Consider the following 24,460-nt stretch of genomic DNA (forward strand, 5'->3'; position numbering starts at 1 on the left):
TCAACCCTTCCACCTGATTCAATGAAGTGCAACCATCCTGGGAGGGTGGCTAGAAATTCATACTAAGGTGATAATGACTGATATCACAGCCACTCATAAATGCAGGAAGTCACGTTTTACAGAAGTGAAGGGTGAGAGGGGAGGGCGTCGTGGGTGGCAGAATGGAGAAGGAAAGCGGGAACAGAAAGTGGAAAGGCTAAATATAAAATGTCTCTATTTCACAATGTGATTTAGAATCTCCCATATCTATTATTTGCCGATGGAGAGCTGTTCACAGAAACCTGGTTTTTTGTTTTCTGTGCATAGAATTTTTTGGTTCCTGGGTGTCTGGGTGGCTCAGTCATTTAAGCGTCTGCCTTCGTCTCAGGTCATGATCTCAGGGTCCTGGGATGGAGCCCTGCATGGCGGGGGTGGGGGGGGTGGTCCTTTCTCAGCGGGGAGCCTGCTTCTCCCTCTGCCTGCCACTCCTCTCTCAGTCTCTCTCAAATAAATAAAAGCGCTTTTTTTTTTCTTTAAAGAATTTTTTTGTTCCATCTTGGCCACTCCAGGGCAAAATTTCAAAGTGCAAGGAGCAGGCCTTTGGGGCCATCCATGCTTTTATTCTTGACAGTCCTACATGGGTGCCTTGGGCCACCAGCCACACTCCCAACACGCGGAGGTCCTGTCCTCCGCTGTCGGCCTCCGTTGGGCTGGCGTGTGTCATCCTGGAGGCCAGTTGGTCCTTCAGGACTCTGGGCAGCATTTACTTTCCACGGACAAGTCTTGCCCTGAAGGGGGCGCCTCCACATACGGCAGGACGTCAGGTGCCAGGAGTCGCAGAGGGAGGGCGCTGGTGTTTCTCACAGAGATGAGGGAAGGGAGGCAGGTTTCCACATCACGAGCATGATCTTATGGACGGACAGATGGACAGGACCCACAGAAAATGGCTGTTGGAACTGTGAGGCAGCAACCTGGAGCCACCGAGCACACACTCGGGGGAGCATGGGGTCCATGTTGAACAACCAACAGCGTTCAGAGCCTCTGTCAAGCCATCGGTAACTCCAAGGCAGCTGAATCTGCAACACAGGAAGCAGCAAATGCTACAATCAATGTCTTTAAATTTTTTTTTTCCTTTCCAATTCCTGGTGAGACAAGTGAGGTGAGCCCCTGACACGTCTGAAGTCAGGGTCAGCAGCTGGGGATCACGGCAGGCCCTGAGCATGTAATTTTGTTCCCTGAAACTTTGTCAGGAGCAAATTGCACAGCAAAGCTCCCGGGCTAGGAGCCCGCCCCTGGGGGGACCCGTCTGATCACACAGGAGCCCCTGGGAAGGCAACAGGTGGCCGGGGAGCAGGGACCTATGGCCCTGGTGGGTGTCACCTGGGACATGCACAGGGGACCCACTGCAAGTCACATTACAGTGCATTCCCGCTTTAAACGGTTCCACGATGATCCGTTCGTGTGTTCACACAGAGAGGAGACAAGCTCCTTATTATTCAAACACTCATCTAGGGGTGTTTTGCAGGTGGGACCAAAAAATTCACAAGCAAAAAAAAAAAAAAAAAATCCACAAGCCACTAACTTGAACAGATGAGACTTCGCAGGGGTGGGCCTCATCCAATCAGGTGACGGTGTCTAGAGCTAACACCGAGGTTTCCCAGAGAAGTAGTTCAGCCTCAGGTTTGCAATATCACCTGTCACCTGCATCGGCAGCCCGCCCACCTGCCCTGCAGGTTTCATACAAGCCGGCCCCACCATTGCATGAGCCAATTCCCTGAAATCTGTCCATCATCTGCATATGAATCATTTTGTCTATATGTCTGGACATATTTCTCCAAATATGTATCTGTCTGTCTCTCTGTGTAGATGTCCACCTACGTGGTTTCCTCTCTCTTCTGTATACATATTTCTATGTCCATACACCAGTATCTATATGTATCTGTATCTATATGTATCTATATGTATCTGTATGTATTTTTGTGTATCTATATTTCCAGATGCATTTTGCTCTCCCCGTGAGCTTTGTCCTCATAACAAATCCAACGCCTAGGTGAGCCGTGGTTTCCGTAGGACACTCCCGCTGGCTTCTAACACTTCCCATAGGTTCCCGCTGCATGCACACCTGCGGTCCCTCACGGCCACCTTCACTCCCTGCGTGGGACTTGCTTCTTGTCTCAACAAGGCCCGTGATGAATGCTTCCCCGTTACTTACCTTCATGCGGGTGGGCGAGGGGCCTGCGGGATTTCGGTAATCACGGGTCTCAAAGGTCGAGGAGCAGCATTGGTTTCAGGATCCTCGTGAGAAGTCCCCTCCCATCCCTGTCCGTTCTTGCAGACAAAGGTGTCCACGTCCCAATCCAGGTGTGGCAGACAGAGCAATGTCCCCAAACGCATCTGCGTCCCCGTCTGCATGTGGTGCACGGAATAATGCCCCCCAGAATGTCTAAACCCCAGTCTCCGTGTGGTGGACGCAAACCGACTCCTGCATGGTGGAGAGAACAATGTCCGGAAAGGTGTCACGTCCTGATCCCCACGTGCTGGATGGAACAATGTCCCCAAAGACAGCCATATCCTGATCTGTGCATGGTGGACGGAACAACGTGAAAGGAGTCCACGTTCTGATCCTCATGTGGTTGGGTAGATAACGTCCCCAAACGTGTCTGCGTCCCAGTCTGCATATGGTGCATGGAGTAACGTCCCCAAAGATGTCGACGTCCCAATCCCCACGTGGTGGACGGAACAATGTCCTCAAAGATGTCCACATCCCGCTTCCTGGAGCCTGTGAATGTGTCACGTTACGTGGCAAACGGGCCTTTGCAGGGGAGATTACTATTCAAGACCCTCAGATGGTCCCCATATGGGCTGAGCTGCAGCTGGTGGAGAAACAGGGCGAGGGCAATGTTCCCCCAGCGACAGCGGACACGTCAGAGACCCACGTCCCAGCCACGCTCTTTGCTGGCAGACAAGCACCCGAGCTTCCGTAATGCAAGGAAAGTTTCCTTGTTTCCCTGGGGGACAAGTAAGTACATCACGGGGTCAGGATCCGAGGGCATTCAGCAATCCCTCCGACTACAGGCGCCTTTGCAAAATATCATACTTTTATAGTAAAAAAATAGAATGCTCTATAAATAAATGCTTAAAACAACAACGACAACAATAATAATAATAGCTTCCAGAATGTTCCGGGGCTGGAAGTGTCTGTGCAGTTCACACGCTTGCTGGAGTCACTGTGACTTCTTCCACGGTGAGGATCTCTTCGTTGTCACCTTTCTCCGTGTCCGACGTGAAGTTCTCCCAGATGACCTGAGCAGGAGAGGGAGGATGGGGGTGTTGGGGTTTCAGGAGCCCCGCGAGCAGGACCCGGCCGGCCACGGGGTGTACATGGGAACCAGGGACCCAGCGGGGGTGAGATCTTATAGCACAGGCATCAGCAGGACTGCCCGTTGGAACGCTTGGGAAAGGGACATCTGGAGTTAGGTTCTAGCAGATGCAAAGGTCCTGGGGCGGGACAGAGCCTGGGGATGAAGGGAGGGGAAGCAGGTTTGTCCAGGCCTGGAGAGCTAGCTGGGACCCTGGACCGGGGAGCGTGTACGATCATACGATCATATTCCTGATATGAATCATTGATAACAATGAGACAAGACGTCCATCTGGCCTGTGGGTGGGGGTAACGGAGCCAGGAGGTGGTGTATGTGGTGCTGGCGGTGGGGATCCCCCCTTGCAGGGCGGCCCTGGATGGAGCTGTAGTGGAAGGAAATGTGGTCCCTGCCCCAGGGCTGGTGGGAGGTGACCACTGCATGCATGGGGGTCTCAGGAGCAGAGCCCTCGCCCTCCCTTGTCCTTCTGGACGCCCTCGGGCTCTTGCTCCATGAGATCAGGCCGGACCCCTTCTCCCCACCTCTGTCTCTGTCCCCATGATGCCTCGGCCCCCCAATTTCCCCAGACACACCTCACAGAGAACACCCTAACCCTTGACCCCCAGGGTCGGCCGGCGAGCAGACCCGGGATCCCAGACAGATTCCACGAGCACACCTCGGTCCCCCTCGGGCAGACACACAGGGGAGCCCAGGACGCCCCAGGGACCCTGCCCTCTCCCCGTCCTGGTTTGCGGCCCTGCATCCACCCTTACCCACCTGGTGGTCACGCTGATGGCTATCATTCCATTTGTCTTTGATGCGTGGAATCGGCGGGAATAACCTTTCTGACGCGAAGAACCTAGGGAGACAGGAAGCGTGTGAAGGAAAGAGCTGGAGGATGAGACTATGTCCTTCTCCTGGCGAGGAGGGACACGTCCTCCCGCCTGAGGACTGAGAAGCCTCCGGGCCGCGTACGACAGAACAATTGCACGAAGACTCCCAGCAGGACAACGCAAATCTGAGATAAATGAGCAAATGGGAGACGCTATAGGAACGCACGGTGATAGACTCTTTCTAGAACCTTCACTCAGTCCCTTGGCTACAGGGACAGGACTGGGGGACGTGGCCAGTTACGGGGAGCCTTGGGGAGCCCGGGGTCCTTGCAGACCAGAGGCACGTGTCCCTCCTACATCCATGTGTGCAACCACAAAGAGCCCCGTTTCCGGTCTGGGAGGTTTCTGTCTATGTGCTGGGTTTACGGTTTGCTCCCTATTTCTAGCGTTTTTTACTTACACAGCAGCCTTCATTTCTGCAAACATCGGAGTCCTGCTGCATTTTCAAAGGGGCGTTTGCTTTCTCTCTTACCGAAGGGAAGGCACCTCCCATTCTGTGACCTCTGGACGTGCTTCTGCGGGGCTCAGTAGGGTCCCCCCAAAATACATGTTCAAGTCCTGTGCCCCAGAATTGGGAAACAGAACCTTGTTGGGAAATCAGGTCTTTGCATGTTAATCAAGTTAACATGAGCTCATCCTGGATCAGGGTGGCCCTAAATCCAATGACAGGTGTCCTTGTAAGAGACAGAAGAGGAGACACACACAGAGGAGAAGCCATGTGAGGACAGAGGCAGAGATGGGAGGGACGCAGCCACCAGCCCAGGGATGCCTGGAGCCCAGAAGCTGGAAGAGGAGGAAGGACCCTCCCCTGGAGCTTCTGCAGGGAGCATGGCCCTGCCCCACCTGGATCTCAGTGGTCCTGCCCCGCCTGGATCTCAGACTCCTGGTCTCCAGGGCTGGGAGATGATTCATTTCTGTTGTTTCAAACCATCTGGTTTGTGGTCATTTTTTTCTCCTGTGGCCACAGGAAACTCAAACAGCTTTTCATTAAGATAACTGTCCTTGTGTAAGGCACACGCTCTGTCCGGGTTCCGGCAGCGGGTCTCAGGGCTGCCCCTGTTCCCCTTTGCCCCCAGGTCCAGGGTCCCCAGAGAACGGGGTGGTGCCGTGCCACCCCCGCACCCAGCAGGCAGGGCACAGTCCTCTCCTTGTCCTTAGGCTACATTCCCCTGCAGTTAGCCACATGTGTCTATCCTGAGGGACATGCACACAGGACGCCCCACCAGGGTGGAGGGCATCGAGGGGTGGGCACGGGAGGATACCCCTGGGTCCCGACAGGGTGCAGGAGGCCCACTAGTGGCAAAACTCTCCATGCTTTGCAAAGCATGCCGTGCAATCTGCCTGCAACTAAAGAATGAATTACTGCACGTAGGTATGTTCACCCGGAGGACTTTGTGAGGCGGCCCGAGACCCTGCTTGGTGCTGACATCACACATCTGAAAAGACGTCATAGCTGCCCACAGAGGAGCCCACAGGGAGGCTGACGGTAAGCCGGTGGATGTGGGTGTGAAGCATCGGACTGGGCTCCCAGGAGGCCTCCCGGAAGGGAGTGGGCTTGGGCGGACCCCAAGGACTTGGTAGGATTTGATAAGACTTATAGGGGGGAAATGGAGGCAGGAGGAGGAATTGGGGAGGGAGGCATTCCAGAAAGAGGAAGCTCGGTGCCGCGGGGCTGAATGCAACCCCTCTGTGAGCACAGCTGAGCTCGCAGGAGGTCCAGGGTCCAGCTAAAGTGAGCGGGCCAGGTGGGTGGGCTCAACACAGCCCAGGGGCCTGGAAGCAGCCCAAGATGGGCTGCCCATGAGCGGTCAGGACGAGGCCCCCGTCGGCTGCCCGCTAGACCTCCCCGGAGGGCTGTGGGTTCCCTGAGCTCCATCCAAACAAGCATCTTGTCCGTCTTGCCCACCTGCAAGGAGGATGCCAACCCACCAGTGGGGTTACCTTTTCAAAAGGCAGCCTAGGATCAGGGCGGTGAGGAGGGTCCCCAGGACCACCAGCACATAGATGGGCACGAGGCTGGGCTTGGGTTCCTTGGAGCCTGCAAAGAGAGGGGGACACACCACGCACCCCTTCGGTTGAACAGTCAGCACACGGCCGGCTCACTCCCTCGCCGGCTCCCAGCTAACGAGAAAGGCTCAGAGCGGGAGGGAAACCCACAGCAAAGCGCCCATCCCGAAACCTTCCCACAAAGCTGTCCGTGAGCCCAAGCAGCCTCACAGGCGTCCAAACCATAACATGCTCTGGCAACGTGACGACCCAATTTAAAAGTGGACCGAAAAAATAAATTAATAAAAAAAAATTAGAAATAAATAAACGAATACAAATGGACCCCCTCCCCCCAAAAATCCCACATTTCCAGGCATTCGGTTTGAACAAAGTTACCTTACAACTAGTATTAGGTCTTCCGTCTTACTTATCATCTGGAATGTGCACTTTTTACAATTTGTTACTTTTGTAACAGGGCACATTTTATCTGTTACTATTTAAAAAAATCCAATTACAAAAAAACCCAGTCCCATCAGGATGACCAGAACCAGATGGAGAGTCTGGCGTCTTGAGAGTTTTCCATATTAACAGATGAAATGTGTCCTCTTACAAAATAATAATAATAATTAATAGTTAATGTTATCATTAATTAATAATAATAATAATAATAATGCATTTGCTAACAAAGTGCTCATTCCAGATGATACAGAAGTTTTTAATTTTGATGGACGCCTGTTGACCTATTTTTTAATTTTGTTGTTTGTCATTTTGGAGTCATACCTAAGAACCCACCGTCCCATCTCTTTGAACTTATATTTTACCTCTGGATAAACATATCACATAGATTTTATACCAGCCCTTATTAAACTCTTTGATTTTGGATCAGGGGAAAAAAAAGAAACCCACAACATTGCATGCATAAAATGCTTGCTCAAACACTGAAAATATTCGGGAGGAAAAGAGAGTGTGGAAATGCAGATTTCTTGAGCTCCCGATTGGCTTTCGGTCCAAACCATTAAATTCTTGCCAACCCATAAAGGTTACAGGAAGGAAGGTGGTGGACGGTGTTGGTAATCGAGGTTTCGTAGAACGAATAGCTCCCTCTTGATGAGGAGAAAACACTCTCAACTTTGATGTCAGTGTTCCCCTGGCTGGGATGCCGATGGGGACGGGGTTGATGGGGACCGGGAGGGATTGATCATTTCCAGCTGAGATGGCTCCTTCGAGAGGCTGGGGGGGTTATCCTTTCCTTTGAAGGGACAGAGCTCCGTGGAGACCCATGGATGGGAACTCCTCCCTCTGTGAGTCTCTGGGGACGGTGACAGCGGTGGGAATGGGGAGGTGACAGGGACTGGGATGGGGACAGGGATGAGAAGGGCTCAGAGAAGAACAGAGGGATGCTCCCAGGACACATACCAAACTCAACGGCCTGGCTCCAGGCACCCCATTTCTCAATGCGTGCGTCTGAGGCCCTTATTTTCACAGTATGCTTGGCTCTGGGCTCCGGACTCGGGAAGTGGTAGTTATTTTCCCAATTTCCGGACACCTCAATCTGTGAACAAAAGAGGAAGTTTGAGAGCGGGGTCTCCTGTGCTCGGAAAAGAGGGGCTGGGGATGTCTTTTCAGCAGCACCAGCGGGACGGATGTGGTTGATAAAATTAATGCAGTGTCTGGGCACCGAAGACGTTGCAGGAAATCTCAGTGAATCAACACCATGACCGTGTCCCCCGCTCGCTACAGGACCCCTCCTGGGGTGCTCGTCAACATAGACACAGAAATCCCTCAATAGGTACATGGGACAGGAGCAGAGCCATGGATGAGTAATGTCCCAGCAAGGACGTTACCAGAGTTAAAGCCCCCATTGGACAGAAGAGGAGACTGAGGTCACAGTGGCACTGGGACTTAGGACACGACCCCATACAGGACTTTGACGATCTTCCACTAGCGGTGTTTTAAAGGAAGAAACAGTGTTCTTAAAACTCAAAGGAGTATTTTTTTTTTTAAGATTTTATTTTATTTATTCGACAGAGATAGAGACAGCCAGAGAGAGAGGGAACACAAGCAGGGGGAGTGGGAGAGGAAGAAGCAGGCTCATAGCGGAGGAGCCTGATGTCGGGCTCGATCCCGTAACGCCGGGATAACGCCCTGAGCCGAAGGCAGACGCTTAACCGCTGTGCCACCCACGCACCCCTCAAAGGAGTATTTTCTTGACCAACATGGATGCAGTTGACGGGAGGTCACTAATTTCAACAGATGGGATGGGGGAAGGGTGTCCAGCTGAACCTCCCTCCCACCGCGGGACTGGGGGGAGCACCCCTACATCACTGATGGGACCGTCCTCCGGGGAGCCACCACCCTCTCACTCATCGCCCACCCCATCCTGGCCGCCACAGAGGCCACGTGTCCACTTGAGTAACATCGTACCATTATACTACGGGGTGAGAGTCTGAGTCAGAGTTTTAACTCACCGGTTGATTCTCGCTGTGTTCCTTATTGCTCTAGGAAAAAAGTAAATAGAACTAGGTTTACTTTTCTCCATTTTGAAGATTTTTACAGGATCCTTCATTGTCCCCTTTGAGTGCGCTCCGGGGTAACCCAAACAGTCGGGGCCACGTGAAGGGCTGAACTCTCTCTGTACATCCTTCTCCTCAAGGCAGGTGGACGGGGGGTATGGACTCGCCCACCAAAGGAGGATGAGCCCTGATCATGCTGATGGGTCCTTGAACCTCAGCTGCTGATGGGTCCAAATAAGGGTCCAGGTGGTCATGGAGCAGAGGCCCCCCCTTATCTACACTGGGGTCAGGTGGACTTGGAGCAGATGGCTGCCCCTTATCTACCCTGGGTCAAGGTGGTCATGGAGCAGGGGATCCCCCTTGTCTACACTGGGTCCACGTGGACTTGGAGCAGAGGGTCTTTCTTGTCTACACTGGGTCCAGGCGGTCATGGAGCAGAGGCTCCCCCTTGTCTACACTGGGTCCAGGTGGATGTGGAGGAGACAATCCCCCTTCTCCAGGTGGGGTCCGAGTGGACAAGTAGCAGAAGGTCCTCTCTTTTCTGCATCTGCTTGGAGATCTCCAGCACTCCCCTCTCCCCAGCACTCCCGAAGGCTTTCAGGATCCAGCTGGGTGGAAACCTCTCTTGGATTGGCCATGGTGGTGACCCTCACGCCCAGGACATCCCTGTGGTCCTCCCAGTGCGTCACCCAGCCCTGCTCACCTCCCTTGACCTGGACCCTCATGTGGGTCACGGGAACTGCTGCCCTGCTCCTTGAGGCATGATGTCCTGCTTGGGGCAGAGTCTACTCACCTGTTTCTGGATGTCCAGTTGGTATTTGAACTCCCAGTTGGGCAGGTTATGTCGGGTCTTGGGCTTTTCCCACCGAATCAGGCAGTGAGACCTGTTGCAGTGCACACTGATATTGTTGGGTGGGCTAAATATTTCTGTAACGAGAACCCAGGACACTCCCCTGAGCGGGCTTCTGCTGGGCCACGGAGGTCACACCCAGTTCTTCCAGCAGCTCCCAGGGGTCACCCAGAGGCCTGAGTCGTGGGTCTGAGTGTTGCTTCTTGGGGAAGAGGACCACTGGGATGTGTGCAGTTTCTGTGGTGTGCCCATAGGACAGTCTGGCAGGATGGATGCAGAGACGGGCCAGGGAACCCAAAGTGAGGGAAGGAGGGAAATACGGGGACTGGGCAGGAACGGGGCCACTGTGGGGACAGCCAAGGCATGGTTTTCAATGGGAAGACAGGATGCAGATCGGGAAAGACCAAGGAGCTCCAGTGTCCTTCCACAATGAATGGGTATCCCATGTGACCCCCTACGGTGGGTTCCACCAACAATCAGGATGGGCGTTCTGTGTGTGGTCCCACTTAGCTAGCATGCATTCCGATCTCAACACTGAGAGTTGATCCCATTACCAAACCCTTCAAGGGCAGCTTGGCTGTATGTTCACATCGAGCATATCTGATCACACTGAACTTTGAGATGCATAATCACTGGAAAGGGCACGCTAGATTTCCAAGCTCACAACAGGAGTGGGGTCCTTCTTTGCTCATTGTTGTGATGTATATGTAGGATTCTGCACCCAGTTCTGATGGGTAGGGTCCCCTTTCCCACCATCGAGCTGTTCTCAGACAACTGGCAGGGTGTCCTACAATTCAACTCAGTTCTGACCTATCTACCCGGACATGGCATCAGATCCCCCAGAGATCAGCCCAACAAGATTGTCCTTCACCCCCTAGGTCAGCCGCCAATCACAAATCCAGGTTGTCACCCATGGTTCTGACCCACCAGCTACACATGGGAGGATCCCGGGACTTCGTCCTTGGGTTCCATTAATCTGCTAGAGCAACTCACAGAGCCCAGGCAAACACGTTACTCACTAGATCACGGGTTTATTATAAAAGGCTGTAACTCAGGAACAGCCAAATGAAGTGATGCGTGGGGCCAGGTGTGGGGAAGGAGCTTCCATGGCCTCGCACCTATAAGATCTCCAAACCCCATCTTTTTGGGATTTTAGGGAGGCTTCATTATGTAAACACAATTGATTAAATCATTGCCCATTGGAGATTGAACTCAACCACCAGCCCCTTTCCGGTCCTGGAGATCACAGGAGAGGACTGAAAGTTGCAATTCCTTAATCACCCAGTTGGTTCCCCTGGCAACCAACCCCCATCCAAAGGCGCTTTTCAGCAGTCACCTCCTTAACATAACAAAAGGCACATTTATCGCTCTCCTCCCGGGAAATTCCTAGGGTTTGGCTGCTTTTGTGCCAGAAAGGACAGAGACCAAACATGCATTTCTTATTGTGAGTCACACCTGCCACCTGGCTGGGTACACACATCTAGAGCTCCCCCAACAGGTGAGCCCAGAGGTGGAGAGTGGGGGTGGGCAATGTTCTGGAAGATCAACTGGAGAGTTGGTCTCTCTTTGCCAAGGGTGTCTCCCAAAATGGCAAGAGAAGGCTGTGGGCGCTACCCCAAAGAGTAGGTCCACAAACGGGACACAATTCACCTCCATCTCCTGGTCTGAACACCCTGGAGGGACTTCACTGCCTGGCTGCAGGCAAAACCCCTGTCTGTCTGGGCTGTCCAGTGCCAGGGCCAGCTCTTGGAGGCTATGGGAGCATTGGAAGAGCCCTCGCTTCTTCGGGGGGTGGGACCACCAGCAGTGCAGGCACTTCTTGTTACCTCGTTTAATTCAGATTAAAACGATGGGTTGGCCTCCTTCCAGAAGGAAGCATCCATACTAACACCTTGATTCTGGGTCTCTGAGCTCCAGAACTGTGAGAGAATAAATTTCCATTCTTCCAAACTTCCCACAGACTCTGTTCGGTTCACCTGTTAAGCATCGGTTCACACCTAGGACGTGGCACTTACCGATTTTCTTCCACGACAAAACCGAATCAAAGAACTGGATTCCTGTCCCTTGGCTGGTACCGTTCACCAGGAAGTAATTGTAGCTCGCTAATCCTGAGAGGTCTTCCAGGTGGCATCCCACGTGGGTTCCTGAGTCTTCTATGTAACGAGGACACTCTCTTTCCCTTTTTTTCCTATAAAATTCCAAACTGTTCAGAGAACAATCAGGGCTTCTCCCCCCACCCCCACTGTGCTTCTCAGGATTGTCTACATGAGATCAACACTTACCTTGAGTCGCGTATGTACAAAAAATATTGGACGTCATCAGGGGCAGTTTGACCCTTTGCCCAACTGCAGTTCATGAAGTTGGCATTGTAGATAAAACACGAGAAGTTTTGGGCAGCTGTGCCCTCCCCACCTGAGAAGACACAAAAAGAAAATAATCTGTGGAAGTGGACCACATGGCTTCATGGTTGGAATGTCTAACAAACATTCAAAGAATAATTAATTCCAATCCTTCCTCCTCCTCCTCCTCCTCCTCCTCCTCCTCCTCCTCCTCCTCGTCCTCCTCCTTCTTCTTCTTCTTATTTTTTTTATTTGACACAGAGAGAGACAGCCAGTGAGAGAGGGAACACAAGCATGGGGAGTGGGAGAGGAAGAAGCAGGCTCCTAGCAGAGGAGCCTGATGTGGGGCTTGATCCCAGAACGCTGGGATCACACCCTAAGCCGAAGGCAGATGCTTAATGACTGCGCCACCCAGGCGCCCCTCTTCTTCTTCTTTTATTTTTTTTAAGATTCATTGATTTATTTCACAGAAAGAGAGCACGAGTGGGAGGGGCAGAGGGAGAGAGAGAGAATCCCAAGGAGATTCCCCTCTGAGCACGGAGCCCAACGTGGGGCTTGATCTCATGACACTGAGATCAGGACCTGAGCAGAAACTGAGAGTCAGATGCATCACCCAGGCACCCCTCCAATCCTCCTTAAACTCTTCCAAAAAATAGAAGAAGAGGGAGCACTTTCCAATTCATTTTATGAGGACAGATCACCCTAATACCAAAGCCAGAGACACAAGAAAAGAAAATCACATCCCAATATCCCAATAAAAATAGATGTAAAAATTGTTAACCAAATACTAGCGAGCATATCCAACAGCATGTTAAAAGGATTGCATGGCCTAATGGAGGAGAATTTATCCCCAGCATGCAAAGATGGGTCAACATATGCAAACCAATCACCGTGTTGTGCCATTTTGGTAGAATGAAAGAAAAAAATCTCATGAACATCTCAGTAGCCATAGACAACGTCTTTGACAAAATTTGGCATCTATTCATGATAAAAACTCTCAGTAAAATAGGTGTAGAAGCAATTTACCTCAACACGATAAAGGACAAATATGGAAAGCCCATAGCTAACACCACACTCAATGGGGAAAAAAAACAAAACACTAAAAGCTTACCTTGTGAGATAAGAAAAAAGGCCAAGGTAGGCATTCTCACCACTTCTATTTAATATAGTATGAAAAGTCCTAGCCAGAGCAATTAGACAAGAAAAAGAAATTAAAGTATCCAAATTAAAAAAGAAGTCAGATTCTCTCCATTTGTTGATAACATGACTGTATAAGTAGAAAAACCTAGAGACTAAATAAACAAAAGACATTGTTACAGCTAATAAGTAAATGTAATAAAGTTGCAGGATACAAAATCAACATACAAAAATCAGTGGCATTTGTACATACTAACAACGACCTATTCAAGAAAGGAATTTAAAAAATAATCCTGGGGCACCTGGCTGGTTCTTGATCCTGGGGTTGTGAGTTCAAGCCCCACGTTGGGTGTATAGATTACTTAAAAGTAAAACTTAAAAAAATGAAATTATCCCATTCATAATAGCAATGAAAGGAATAAGATACTTCAGAATAAACTTAACCAAGGAGGTAAAAGACTTGTACACTGAATATTATAGAATATTGATGAAGGAGATTTAAGAGCACACAGAAAAATGGCAAGAGAGAAAGTGTTTGTGAATTGAAATAATTAATAGCGTTAACGGGGCGCCTGGGTGGCACAGCGGTTGGGCGTCTGCCTTCGGCTCAGGGCGTGATCCCGGCGATCTGGGATCGAGTCCCACATCAGGCTCCTCCGCTATGAGCCTGCTTCTTCCTCTCCCACTCCCCCTGCTTGTGTTCCCTCTCTCGCTGTCTGTCTCTATCTCTGTCAAATGAATAAATAAAATCTTAAAAAAAAAATTTAATAGCGTTAAAATGGCCATACTACCCCAAGTGATCTGTAGATCAATGCAATCCCTATCAAAATGCCAATGGCATTCTTTACAGAATTAGAAAAAGAATCCTAAAATTCATATGGAGCCACAAAAGACTTCAGAGAGTCAAAGCAATCTTGAGCAAGAAGGACAAAGCTAGAAGCATCACATTTCCTGATCTCAAAACACATTACAAAGCTACGGTAATCCAAACAGTAAGGCACTGGCATGAAGATAGACACATACATCAATGGGATGTCAGGGGGCCCAGAAAGAAATCCACGGACTTATGGTCGACAAGGTTGACCTTCAACAAGGATGCCAAGAACACACAATGGATGAAGGATTCTCTCTTCACTAAATGGTAATGAGAAAAATGGACATCCATAAGCAGAAGAATGAAATGGGATCCTTATCTCGCACCGTATATGGAAATCGAGTTAAAACTGATCAAAGACTTAAACATAAAACCTGAAACCGTAACATGACTGGAAGAAAACATAGGGGAAACGGTTCTTGGCATTGGTCTTGGCAATGATTTTTTGGATATGACACCAAAAGCACAGGAGACAAAACCAAATATTGACAAAACTGGGATTGCATCAAACTATAAGGCTTCTACTCGGTGAAGGAAACAATCAGCAGAGCAACGAGGTAACCTATAGAATGGGAGAAAATATCTGCAATCCGTATGTATCTGATAAAAGGTTAATATCCAAAATATATAAGGACCTCAAACGATTCAACAGCAAAAAACCCAAAGCCCCCCAAAACCCCAAAAAAAACAGAAAACAACAACAACAACAAACAACAACAACAACAACAAACAACAAGAAAACTTAAGCAAACTGAATAGGGCAAAGGACCTGAAGAGCCATTTTTCAAAAGAAGACATACGAATGGCCAATAGAAAGATGCTCAACGTCACTCATCATCAATGAAATGCAAATAAAAACCACAACAAGCTATTACCTCACACCTGCTAAATGACTATTACAATGAAAAAAGTAGAGATAAATACTGGTGAGGATGTGGATAGAAGGGAACCCTTGTGCACTGTTCTTGGGAATGTAAGTTGGTGCAGCCACTGTGGAGAATTTGGAAGTTCCTTTAAATATTGACAGCAGAACTCCTACATGACCCAGCAATCCCACTTCTGCATCTATTTCCAAAGGAAATGAAATCTGGGTCCCAAAAAGATATAGGCACCCCCATGTTCATCACGATATTATTCACAATAGGTGGCAAATTCATAGACACCATGTGTAAATGGTGCTTTCCAGGGGCTGAAGGGAGGGATGTTAGATAATAGCTTAACGTATATGTGTGTCAAAGTTATATACCTTCAATATATACAATATATATAATATAATAATACCTTCAATATATATAATACCTATGTGTCAGGTATATCTCAATAAAGCTGAAAAAAAAAGGGAATAGATCAACCTTGAGGCTGGTGATGTTCAGAAGGATCACCGTGATGTTTTCCCCTACCTGTGTTAGTGTAGACCAGTGTTTCTGGAATCGGTCTTTGGGTGCTATTTACTTTGACCATGAGCGTGACTCCATCATGGAGAGAATAATCCGAAAACTTGCAGTGACAGTCTTTCTCCTGGGGCTAAAGAAATGCAACCAGCCAGTGCATTAGGAAACTCTTTTTTTTTTTTTCCCTTCTCCTCTCCATGCTGTTTGCTCTTCCGCGGACCCCGTGACACCACCACTACCCATGTACGTTCTCTGGGTGGGTGTCGGCAGACCCACGTGAAGGCGGGACCTCGACTCGGTGGTCTACAGTGTTCATGAGGTCAGAATAGAGGTCCCGTTTCAGTGTGCCCTACATCCCCGGGGATCTTGTCAAAATGCAGCTTTCGGTGTAGCACATTTCAGGTGGGGGATTCTGCATTTGTAACAAAACTCCCAGGTGATGCTGGTGGACCACCACTCCGCGGAGCCGAGAGATCTCTCATGGAGATCTTAAGCACCATGGAGCTTAACGCACGCTCTTTTATGTTATTCCGTTTTCTTGTCCTATCTCATACCCCTTTCTCCCACAGGCTTCACCTTTACATTGTATCTGTTCACTCTGGTAACTTTGTTTTCATGGAACACTGGGGACCAACTATTTCTTCCTTGGGATTAAGTTGGCCACGTGGATGATTTTTGTTGGGTCAATCAAGCAACAGGCTGCTGTTACTGTTTGTCGGAGAGCAGTTCCCCTACACAACACCCACTGAAGGGGTACAAAAGCCTGAAAGTCATACAATGAGCCATTCATCTTTCCCCTGATTACTGTCATCGGATATTCTGTCTCCCTGACAGTGGCCCCTGGAAATTCTGGGAGCATTTGGGTGCCCGACTGGAATCTACCTGTGTTGTCCTGGATCCCCCATCCTGCTGGCCTGACTCATTTTACTTTCCTTGGGTGGTTGAGCATCCCCGAGGGTCCCACCCTACAACCTGTACCAGGTCTAACCTCATAGGAGCTTTGGACTGGGGGTCCTCCCCTGGGAGCCCTGAACTCCCTTTCCTTTGGAGATAAGACATTTTCCAATGAGTTCCTCAGTCCCCCAGGGCATCAGGCCACCAGGCCACCTCTTGGACAAGGGCTGGGACTTACTTCCCTGGTGCTCTCAAAAGTATGGCTCCTAGATGTGTCCCATGGTCACATACATGCTCTCTGTTTCCACCTATTGCTGCCTTGTTTCTAATGTAATGAGAGCTTTGTAAAGGACAGCAATCGTCCATAACAAATTCCATCTTACTGTTATTTCGATTGGCCCTTTCTCCTTGTGAATCATCACGCACTTGAGGTAGGTAGTGTTTTCTTTGCAGTCCCAACTCAGTTCCATTCTCCAAGAGTCAAACTTCATATTTAGACTGGGGATCCCTGCCACGGTTGGAAGATCTGAAAGACAGGACCACCGGATTCAGAAATTACCCCTTTCCCACCTCTACCCATGCCTGCTGACCCATCCCATGTCTTGTAAGCAAAGATTAAGGTTGGGACTTGCTGCCTCTTCCCCTGTCCCCCCAGGTGGCCCCAGGGCATTGGCACATGCACGGAATCTCCCCCTTATTGATCTCTTCTTCCTGCGTGGACCTCTGTGCCTTTTCTCTTTATCAAGATGCCTACCATGTAAGTAGGGCAAGACCTACCAAGTGAGAGCAAGCAGAGGCTGTTTATTTAGAGCCTGCTATGGTGAAGACGTTGGCCACCATCACTGGCATTTGTCAGAGATCAAGGGCAGACAGGGGAGTGGGCAAGTTTCACAGTGGACAAAAGGGAACATTCGATTGTACCCTGAGAAGAGGCTGTGGGTGTGGGGAAGATGCAGGGGGCTCACTAGAACTAGGGCATCCAATGGGATTGATTAGGGAACCCTAGCTGGCTTTCTCTGGTAGGTCGTATACAGAAGTGGGGTCAACACGTAGGGAAGCCATCAGTTACTGGTCAAGTCCTGGCCATTCGGGGCTAGTTGTTCCAGATGGTATTGTTTAGCTCCTTGGATTGTCATGGGGACGGACATCTGGCTTCCTGCTTGTCTGACGTCAGACAGTAGGTTGGTGCTGTGGGCTGGTCTCCATTGATGAGGGCTGGCCCCCTGGGCAGGTTGCTGCAGGTTGTGGGTCTGAGTTCTGTTCTTAAGGATGCTCTGCCCATTGGCCATTTGTATATTGAGTCTCTCAACCCACACGGCCTCTGTGCTTGGTGTCTCACACCCACATCCTCCTTTCTTTAAGGTGCCACCCCCACCTCCCCCAGCATAGGGACCACCTGTCTCCAGGTCTCCAGAGCCTGAAAATACATCACTTACCTCCTGCGTTTCTTGACCCTCCTCCCTCCCTGGCACCCCCTTGGCTCCCTGCAGACTTCTCCTATTTTCCCAGCACAAGACCACAATGATCGTCCATCCCCAACAGTTCTACGGGCCTTGGTCTTAGCCTGGGAGTCCTGCAAGAGCCACATATGCCCTCGAGTTCATACCCAACCAAGAAAGTCTTCAATGGTTAACAGAAATCTGATGGCACGAATGTGTCCAGAGCACACCTCCTCTCTGGACTGAGCCAGCTCCTGCCCATCCCTGGACCCGGGGACTCCTGAGTGTAGAGAGTCCATCCGTTCCATATGCCAAACCCAAGGAGAAGGGCTGGGCTGGGCTGGGCTGGACTGCACAGATTTTGTGCAAGTGCCTGAAGATTCCCACAGGTCCTCTGTGTGGAGGACAGGGAGACAGCCATCCCCATCAACCCCCTGTCACCTTTCTTGGGGTGGTCAAGACAGGTGTGTTGACACTGTCCATACTTTAAAATCAGAGCCCCCTTTAGAAAGACAGGAATGAGTCTGAGTCCCGGCTCTTTCTCTCACCAGCTGTGTCACTTCCAGCACGTTGCCTGACATCTCTGTTCCCTGCTCTCCATTTTCCCCAAATTGAGCAATAGCATCTCTGCCCTCAAAAGGCTGGTTAAAAGTCACAAAAGAAAATTGCGGTTGATCAGCTCTTGGGGTTTCCAGCCCTGGGGAGTGGTCCCTGAGAACATCCTTTGGGGATGGTTGCAGGTTATTGGTGCCCTTACCCAGCCCCCCATGAGCTACTTGCAAATGAGCTCTTCTTACCCACACCTCCTGACAGCAGGTGGAACGCAGCTGGAGGAGGGCTGCTTTCTCTAAGTTCCAACCATCCAGCTCTGTCCTTATTCCCCAGTCCTTCATCCAGTGTGCTTTCTTACCAATGTCCCAGTGACCCTATACTCCTCCCAGTGACCCTTGCCATATACACCCAAAACCTAAGTGTGTTTTTTCCCCTTTATCCTTCCTAAGATGGCAAAGCATGGCCTGATAATTGATACCCAGGTCCCCCAGGCGGAGACCTACCACTCAGTTAATGCTGCCTATGCCACCAGCCAGGGGTGGGACTTGAGTGTATGTGGCCTCACCTTGTTTCCTCTGTCTACCTCTTTAAGTCAGGATGTTTACTAGTCTTTGCCAGGGTGAAACCCTCCATGCCCCTGTTGCCCAGAATTGGGGCCAATGAACCACAGTTTGCAGCTATGGTGGGTGACCCTGTCGTAAGCCTGGAGTAGGAAGGGGCTTTCAGAGCACGGGCAAGAAAACAGTTAAGCATCCGGTGACCCTGGATTGTACCAGTCGGCTGACCAGTGCGTACGAGGATGAAATGCAGTTGGACTCCGGCATCGGGATGTGTCCCCAGATACACAGGACATAAGAATGAGACAAGCAGAGAAGGGTCAAACAGGTTCACATGCTTACCCTGCTGCTCCAGAGTCTGGAGGAAAACTGGGTCCAGGAGCATGCAAAACAGGACGGCTGTGGCCCCGAGTCCCATAGGGCTGCCCGAAAGACGAGGAAAACCTACAGGGACAGACAGTCACACTTTGAAGAAATCAGCTCTCATGGGGATTCTTGGCAGGGGGGCTCAGCGAGGTTTCCTCGGGGAGCGCAGGACCATCCCCAGCCTGATGGTCAGTCTACCGACTTGGCCAGCCGGGGGTTACTGCTGGCTGCAGAGGGTCTGCAGGTTACAACCAGGCTCAGTGGGGAGGGGTGAAGGGGTCACCAGAACCAAGGGCCTGTCCAGCAGCATGGGCCTGGGGCTCCAGCCCACCCAGTCATTCTCTCTGTCCCTGGGGCAAGTTGTCCACATGCTGTGGCTTCATTCCTGTCTGTAACCTGGGTGAGGACACGGATGTCTCTGGGGCCATTATCTGTCCACCACGTGGGGATCAGGATGTGGACGTCTCTGGGGCCATTATTCCATCCATTGCATGTACCAAGACCACTCCCGAAGGCTTAGGGCCGAGTCTAGGATGGGCAGCCACTGATGCTCATATTGTCCACAAAAGAACAGGGGAGATGGTCAGGCAGGGTTGTTCCCAAGGTGCTGGACCGTGCATCAGGCTCTGGCTGCACACAGCTGACCTCCAGGACACGACCCTCCCTCTCTAACCAGAGTCGGGGGTAGAGCATAGGCTCACCAAGTCCTTCCCCAGGCTAAGCATTCGTTTGTCACCAACTGGGATTCCAATTCCTCCTGCAGAGAATGTCCTGGGCTGTCCATCTACTCCAGAACCCGCAAGACGTACAAAACAGGAACCCACCGCTGACTTCTCTTTTCTCCAGGATCAACTTCCTGAGAGAAGCAAAACGATCTCCCACACGGCGTGAGGAAATACTAGCGCTGTCTCGCGAATCTACCCTAGAAACCCACCCGTCTGTCTTCTATCAAGCTTGACTCATGGTTGCTCATGGTTCAGATGAACGTTGAAGCCATGGACGACACGTAACAGTGATTTTTAAGATACTTTTGGGGAATATTACACCCACTTTGATTAGTTTCTCATTGTTCTGACTCTTTTTTCTTTCTTTGTATAATTTAAATTTTTACATTTTTATTTCAAAAATTTTAATGTGAGTCTAGTTGACCCATGCTCTGAGTGTTTTTAGAATGGATTTTTGGGGGAGGAGAAAAAGGAATGACAGGTCGGGTTTCCATTAGGGTAATAACAGTTTTTTGAGGGTTTTTTTTCTCTTTTTTTAAAAAACTTGAGTTTCACAACAATCAAAAAGGATATGTTAAAAAAAAAAAAGAGGGAAATAAAAAGGGGTAAGTGCACAGAGAGACATTGAGGATGTTTAAACGCATTTGCTAAGTGAAAGAGGCCAGTCCGAAAATGTTACATCCTGTATGATTCAGACTCTACGACGTTCTGGAAAAGTAAAAACTATGGAGACAGAAAAAAAAATCAGTAGTTACCAAATTTTGGGGGAGGGACAGATGAGCATGCAGGGACAGGGGATTTTTAGGTCAGTGAAACTACTGTAGAGTGATAGATATATGTCACTATACATCTGTCCAAACCCACAGGATGTCCAACACCGAGAGTAACTCTAATGTAAACCGTGGGCTTTAATCAATAATAAAGTATCAGTATTGGCCCATCAGTGATAACAGATGTGCCTCACTGATGCCAAATATTAATAAGGGTGGAGACTGGGTCAAAGGGGAAGCGCATATATAGGAAACCCCTGTAATTTCTACTTAAATTTTTCTGTAAATCTGAAACTGCTCTAAAAAAAAAAAGTCTACTAAAAACTTTTTAAATACGTAAGTACAAAAGCAAAGGGCTCATTAAACTGCACTCAATAAAGAACACCTGATGTTCTGCTTGGGTTTGTTGTGGCCTCTTGGGGTCTAACCAGCATTGCCCTGGTGGTATTTTTGCTGGTGTTCGTTCTGTGGCTGTTGTTGTTATGACGTGTAATGGGGTCTTACGTCTCCAAGTACTTCTCTCCCTCCTCGGCCGCTTACTGTCTCTGCTGCTCTTCATCTCTTTGTGTTCCCTGTGATCTCATCCTTTTAAAGCCTTGTCTTTTCTTGGAGGTTCCTTTCTCTCTCTTTTACCATGCATGTTTTCTGTAATTTCCTTGGGTTTATAGAGTCTGTCGGTCTAAGCACTGTCTCTTTTTTCTTCGTGTATTAGCTTCCTGGGGGCCAGGAACAAAAGACCACAAATTTCTTCCCCCTTTCCTTCTTTCCTTCCCGTTTCTCTTCCCTTCCTCCTTCCCTCCTTTCTACTTTTCTTCCTTCTTTCCTTCCCTTCTTCCTTCCCTCTTTCCTTCCTTCTCCTTTTCCTTCCTTCCTTCCTTCCTTCCTTCCTTCCTTCCTTCCTTCCTTCCTTCCTTTCTTCCTTCCTTCTCCTCCTCCCCTTTCTCCTCCCTTCCTCCCCCCTCTGAGAGATCTCCCTCACCCATTCTTTCCCTATTTCACTCTGTCCAATGTCTGCTTTTTGGAGACCCAACCATCACACCCCTGACACCTGCCCCATGGACCTCCATGTTCTCACTTCCCAGATGACACCTGCCTTCACGGACTCTCTTCTTCTTCCCCCGGACTCCCCTCAAGTTCAGCTCCCACCAGGATACCGCATCTCCCTCCCACATGAGGCCAGTACAGTACATTTGGGCTCTTCCTCTCCTTGATGTCCAGCCCCACCCAGGGGACTCCTCTGCCCTCTGTGGGACCTACAGGATCCCTTATCTTACTGATCCCTGCCCCCACAGATGTCTGAGCTGTAATACACATTCTCTACATTTCCTCACCACATGCCTCCTTTCCCACCCACCCTGTGCAGTGATGGGTTGCCTGGCATGTCTAGATGCTACAACCCTCTTGCCCCCTGCCCCTGCACCAGCTTCTCAGGCTGGAGCCCAATGACACAGAGTCCAGCCAGCTCCCCAAGCCAGGTGTGCACACCTGTACCAGAGTGCACCTGGGGAGCGGTGCCGAGCCTCAGGTTCCTGCCTCCCAACCTCCCCAAGCCCACTCCCTCCTGGGGCACCACCCTTGCCATAAAAGAGGAAATAAAAACCATGACCAGACCTGTCCCAATGTCCCTGCCTCCCACACACCTTGTCCTCCAGTGCAATGGGGGAAGTTCCCAGCTTCCTCCATCTGCAAGCTAGACTGTGCTCCACCCAGCCCTTCTCTGGGTCTTGTCCAGGATTCTTGGCACTGGGTGCGGGGGCCTCCATGCTGCACCCAAGAGGCTCTCGGGGCGGACCCTTCCTCAGTCTCCCGTTCCCCTTGGCTATTTCTGCCTTGCCTCTGCCCTGGTTTTCACATCTGCAATGTGTGTGAGCACCCTGGCTTTGAGCAAAGCTGCCCTTAATTAGGAGGGGGCCGTGCAGTGCAGCGAGGCAGGGAGGGTCCTCGTTCCACTCACCCCCTGGAAGCTCCTGGAATCCTCTTCCTCCTCCCTTTTCAAGCCTTGCATAGCTCCTTCTTTGCCCCTATACGTGAAGCAGGTGCCTGTGGCTGCACACCCCTCCCCCCACCAGAGGGAATCTGCATGGAAATACGCCCTTAGCTGGACAGTTCCCCATTCCGCTTCCTCTAAAGTGAACTTCGCTGGCTTCTCATCATGATGGAGCAAAAGCATAAACTTCTGTAAACTTGACTTAAAAAAACCCCAAAGAACCAAACAATGACATTATCACGTACCCAACAGCAGCATGCAAGATGACCTAGCAAGGGTTGCCGTTTTAATTAGATGGTTAGTCACAACGTGGGGCTCTTGACCAGCGACGGTAACAAACCCTTCGGGCGATACTTCGGGGGCAGGGTGAAGTAATCGGCGTTGTGATTTCCCCACCGCCTGGGCGAACCAAGCACAGGCACCTTCCATGGGCTCCTAGTCTCTCGCTCACACTCATCCTCGGAGACAGTTCCTCGTGTCCTCATGCAAGTGGATGAGACACTGGAGTCCAGGGAGATCTCACGCTTCATTTAATCAATTTTTGCCTTGATTTTTTAAAAACGGAGATGAAACTCACAGGGTATCAAGTTCGCCCCTTGAAATGTGCAACTCAGCAGCGTAGGGAGCCTCTGCCAGGTTCAACCATCACCTGTACCTGAGCCGGACGTTCTCATCCCCCCAGAGGAGGAGTGCATCGCCATGACGCTGACACTCCCCACTCTTCCCTCCTAGTCTGTGGATTTGCCTGGGGTTTGCGTTTCATATGACCGAAAACTTAGACGTTACTTTGCTATTTTTTGTCCACTGACTACCCACTTTCCCTTCTCCTTTCAGTTTTCTCCAGACTGGGTTTTCTTCCCCTTTCTATAAACCTAAGGGCTACATGGCTGCCAGCTCCATCTGTCAGACTAGGTCGGATCAGAGACCCGGGGGCAGTGCAGGTGCTGCAGGACTGTGGCCCAACCCTAGGATGAGCTTGGACTTTGAGCTCCCTGCAATTTGGAGGGGGGGGGGATGCAATCAGTCACCACACTCAGGCGACACATGGGATGAAATATTGTGGTCCCCAAAGACACCTGTCACCCAGGTTGGCCAGCAGCTCTGTACTTGGTGGCCGGGGGCTTTGAGATAAGTGACTGACAGCGAAGTGTCTCCCCAGGATGCTGGGAGCACTGGTTCCCCGTGTGGATCATCGCCTGCCTCCAAGCCTCGAGTAATTCCAAAGAGGCTTCTAATGCTCACATACACAGACTTGCATGAGGGGCTCAGCCTGCTCCCAGTGCAAGTTGGCTAAACCCCGGGGCTAATTCAGACCTTCCAACACAGTGCCCACGTGCCGCTGGAGTTATCCCACCTCCCTGGTTGGGCGCCTACATTGGGAGATCCCCATTTCCCACCTCCAGGTGCTCCCTGACCTGCACCATGAGCTGTTAGCAGCAGTGACAGGAACAGGGATAGGCACTCTAGGGACAGAGCACATTTGAAGGTCAGAAAACGAAGGGAGTTGCCTTACCCCACCGCACCAGGCTCTGCCCTGGCCACCTGCTTTCTTGCTCGGTTTCCCGGCGCTCCAACATCTGGCCGTTCTCTTGGACAGCTCTCTGTCTGGTCAGAAAGTGAACACACTGATTGCATTGCCGAGACATTTCAACCCTCGACTTCCCTTTTCTCCTTAGCGCCCTCCCCCTTCCTGTGATGTTTTCTCATTACACACACTTGAGAAACCTGTGAACGGTTCATTGGCTTGTCAGCTCCCAGAAGAGAGCGGATCGGGGGTGTGGCACCCACGCACACATGCACGCCCCCACACACAGCCCTCGTGCTGGCTGGAAGATGCCGAGCAAAGCCACGC

At 50.5% G+C, this 24,460-nt stretch overlaps 1 protein-coding gene across 4 annotated transcripts; it reads right to left on the reverse strand.

Annotated features, from left to right (window-relative positions):
- Nucleotides 1-197: 197 nt before the first annotated feature.
- On the reverse strand, nt 198-24,237 carry CSF2RA (colony stimulating factor 2 receptor subunit alpha). 4 transcript variants are annotated; one of them, XM_087860384.1, is made up of 13 exons: nt 24,122-24,237; nt 19,103-19,204; nt 16,596-16,738; nt 15,328-15,451; nt 11,860-11,989; nt 11,593-11,765; nt 9,521-9,654; nt 8,683-8,712; nt 7,631-7,766; nt 6,170-6,266; nt 4,113-4,194; nt 2,192-3,282; nt 198-1,055 (listed from the first exon to the last, which is right to left on the reverse strand). In XM_087860384.1, the coding sequence occupies exons 1-12, from the start codon at nt 24,183-24,185 to the stop codon at nt 3,187-3,189; spliced, it is 1,311 nt and encodes a 436-aa protein (XP_087716510.1). In that variant the 5' UTR covers nt 24,186-24,237; the 3' UTR covers nt 198-1,055; nt 2,192-3,186. The 4 variants fall into 4 exon arrangements, with proteins under 4 accessions (XP_087716510.1, XP_045669611.1, XP_045669609.1 ...); XM_045813655.2 differs by having other exon boundaries at nt 11,593-11,780; XM_045813653.2 differs by lacking the exon at nt 24,122-24,237 and adding an exon at nt 22,854-24,103 and having other exon boundaries at nt 11,593-11,780.
- Nucleotides 24,238-24,460: the final 223 nt, after the last annotated feature.

Source organism: Ursus americanus, chromosome X (genome assembly GCF_024610735.1).
Source record: "Ursus americanus isolate L20-20 chromosome X, mUrsAme1.1.p, whole genome shotgun sequence".
Lineage (NCBI taxonomy): Eukaryota > Metazoa > Chordata > Mammalia > Carnivora > Ursidae > Ursus > Ursus americanus.